The 1,570-nt window shown below is 39.2% G+C and overlaps 1 protein-coding gene across 1 annotated transcript in view; it reads left to right on the plus strand.

Annotated features, from left to right (window-relative positions):
• Positions 1-1,570, plus strand: part of LOC107100949 (carnitine O-palmitoyltransferase 1, liver isoform-like) — a 61,185-nt gene that overhangs the window by 36,182 nt on the left and 23,433 nt on the right. Inside the window, exon 11 of the mRNA XM_015399645.1 lies at positions 937-1,125. Coding sequence (XP_015255131.1) covers positions 937-1,125 — 189 coding nt within the window. The remainder of the gene's footprint in view (positions 1-936; positions 1,126-1,570) is intronic.

The following is a 1,570-nucleotide window of genomic DNA, read 5'->3' on the forward strand; positions in this document are numbered from 1 at the left end:
TTTAGCTAAAAAAAAAACGATACTAGGAACTAAAAAATCAATATTATATCAGGCAGCCAATAATCAAAATATATTACCAAAACGATTGAAATGCTGAAATGTACTGAAATGTAAAATAATAGCAAATAAAGGTAATAATAAGTCTAGAATCCAAAGAGATTTGATCCTTAAGAAACGGGTGTAATACATTTTGTCCAAGCGAGTTGCCATATGTTGACTTGATAAGAAGGGGCAGGGCCCCCGAGTAGATCTGGTACCTACACCACTGCTCCCCAACGTTTAATATGTTCAATAGTCCCTGCACTAATCTGTGAAGTTTGGGTTCATTTTCTAGTCCTTACTTTGTTTAACTTATTGCTGTGTATTTTTTAGTGTTGCCATTTATTGTTTTCTCATTTCATTCTTCTGTTATTTTATATTTGCTTGTATAGTCACAGGTGTCCTTATCTTGTCTTTCTCATCCACCCATTTTCCCCATAATTTAAGTCCTCAGTTTGTTCTGATTTGTCACCGTTTCTTGTTTTTATTTCCCCTCTCCATTCCTTATGTCTGCATTGTTCATCCTCCTTCATTCACACTTAATGGAAAAAATCCAACCGGAATAAACAAAGTTTGGACTTTCAGAGGGCGATGTTACAGAGGCAGGGACAGTCAAATACAAAAGGGCGCAGTAGTCAGGTCCAGAATCAAACCCCAGGGAGTAAAATCGAGTGTAAATGAAGACTGACTAGATAATCTGATGGAGACTGACTGACAGAAGGAAGCTTTATCAGCAGGGACTTAAGAGTGAATGATCATTGCAAACTGTTATCAGTTGAACATCTGTAGTTCTATAAGTAAACCTCAGGTTGCTCTCAGTACTCATTTATGCATGACATTCATCCTCAAATGGAAGATTTAAGTTAAATGTTATTATGTTTATTTCCCCCTTCCAAGGATCCCGTGGGCTCAGATGCGGCAGCAGTTCTTCAGCTCTGGGATCAATAAAAAGTCACTGGATGCCATTGAGAAGGCGGCTTTCTTCGTAACACTGGATGATGAAGAGCAGGGGATGAAGGGAGACGACCCAGCAGGAAACCTGGATCGCTACGCCAAGTCATTGCTTCATGGAAAATGTTACGATCGGTGAGAATAGAAAGGCGCATCAACACAATGCCTTTTTTTTGTTGAAATGATCATGATTTCCATTCAATCAATATCCATTTCAATCGTTCAATCTTGAGCTCAGAAAACTGGCAGCAGCCTCCGAACTAAATTGCTACAAAAACAGTTTGGTAGACACATAACATCTGGTGTTTTAAATAGATTACTTAAACTTTCGCCATTTCCTGGAGCGATCAGTGTGCTCAGTGTTGATACCTCAAAATTACATTACATGCTCCGTCCTAATTCTCTGCTGTTTGCCATCTCAGCATAGCTTCAAAATCAAACTTTGATTTCTTTTTAAGCTCCTTATTTGAGTCCCAGTATTTACTGTATGCACCAACTCCATGACAGCCATGAGCAGATAAACCCATAGATCAGGGGTTTTCAAAGTATGAAAGGGTGAGCCCCCCTCCAGGGAGCACTA

The sequence above is a fragment of the Cyprinodon variegatus genome, unplaced genomic scaffold (genome assembly GCF_000732505.1).
Source record: "Cyprinodon variegatus isolate N-32 unplaced genomic scaffold, C_variegatus-1.0 Scaffold1033, whole genome shotgun sequence".
Taxonomy (NCBI): Eukaryota; Metazoa; Chordata; class Actinopteri; order Cyprinodontiformes; family Cyprinodontidae; genus Cyprinodon; species Cyprinodon variegatus.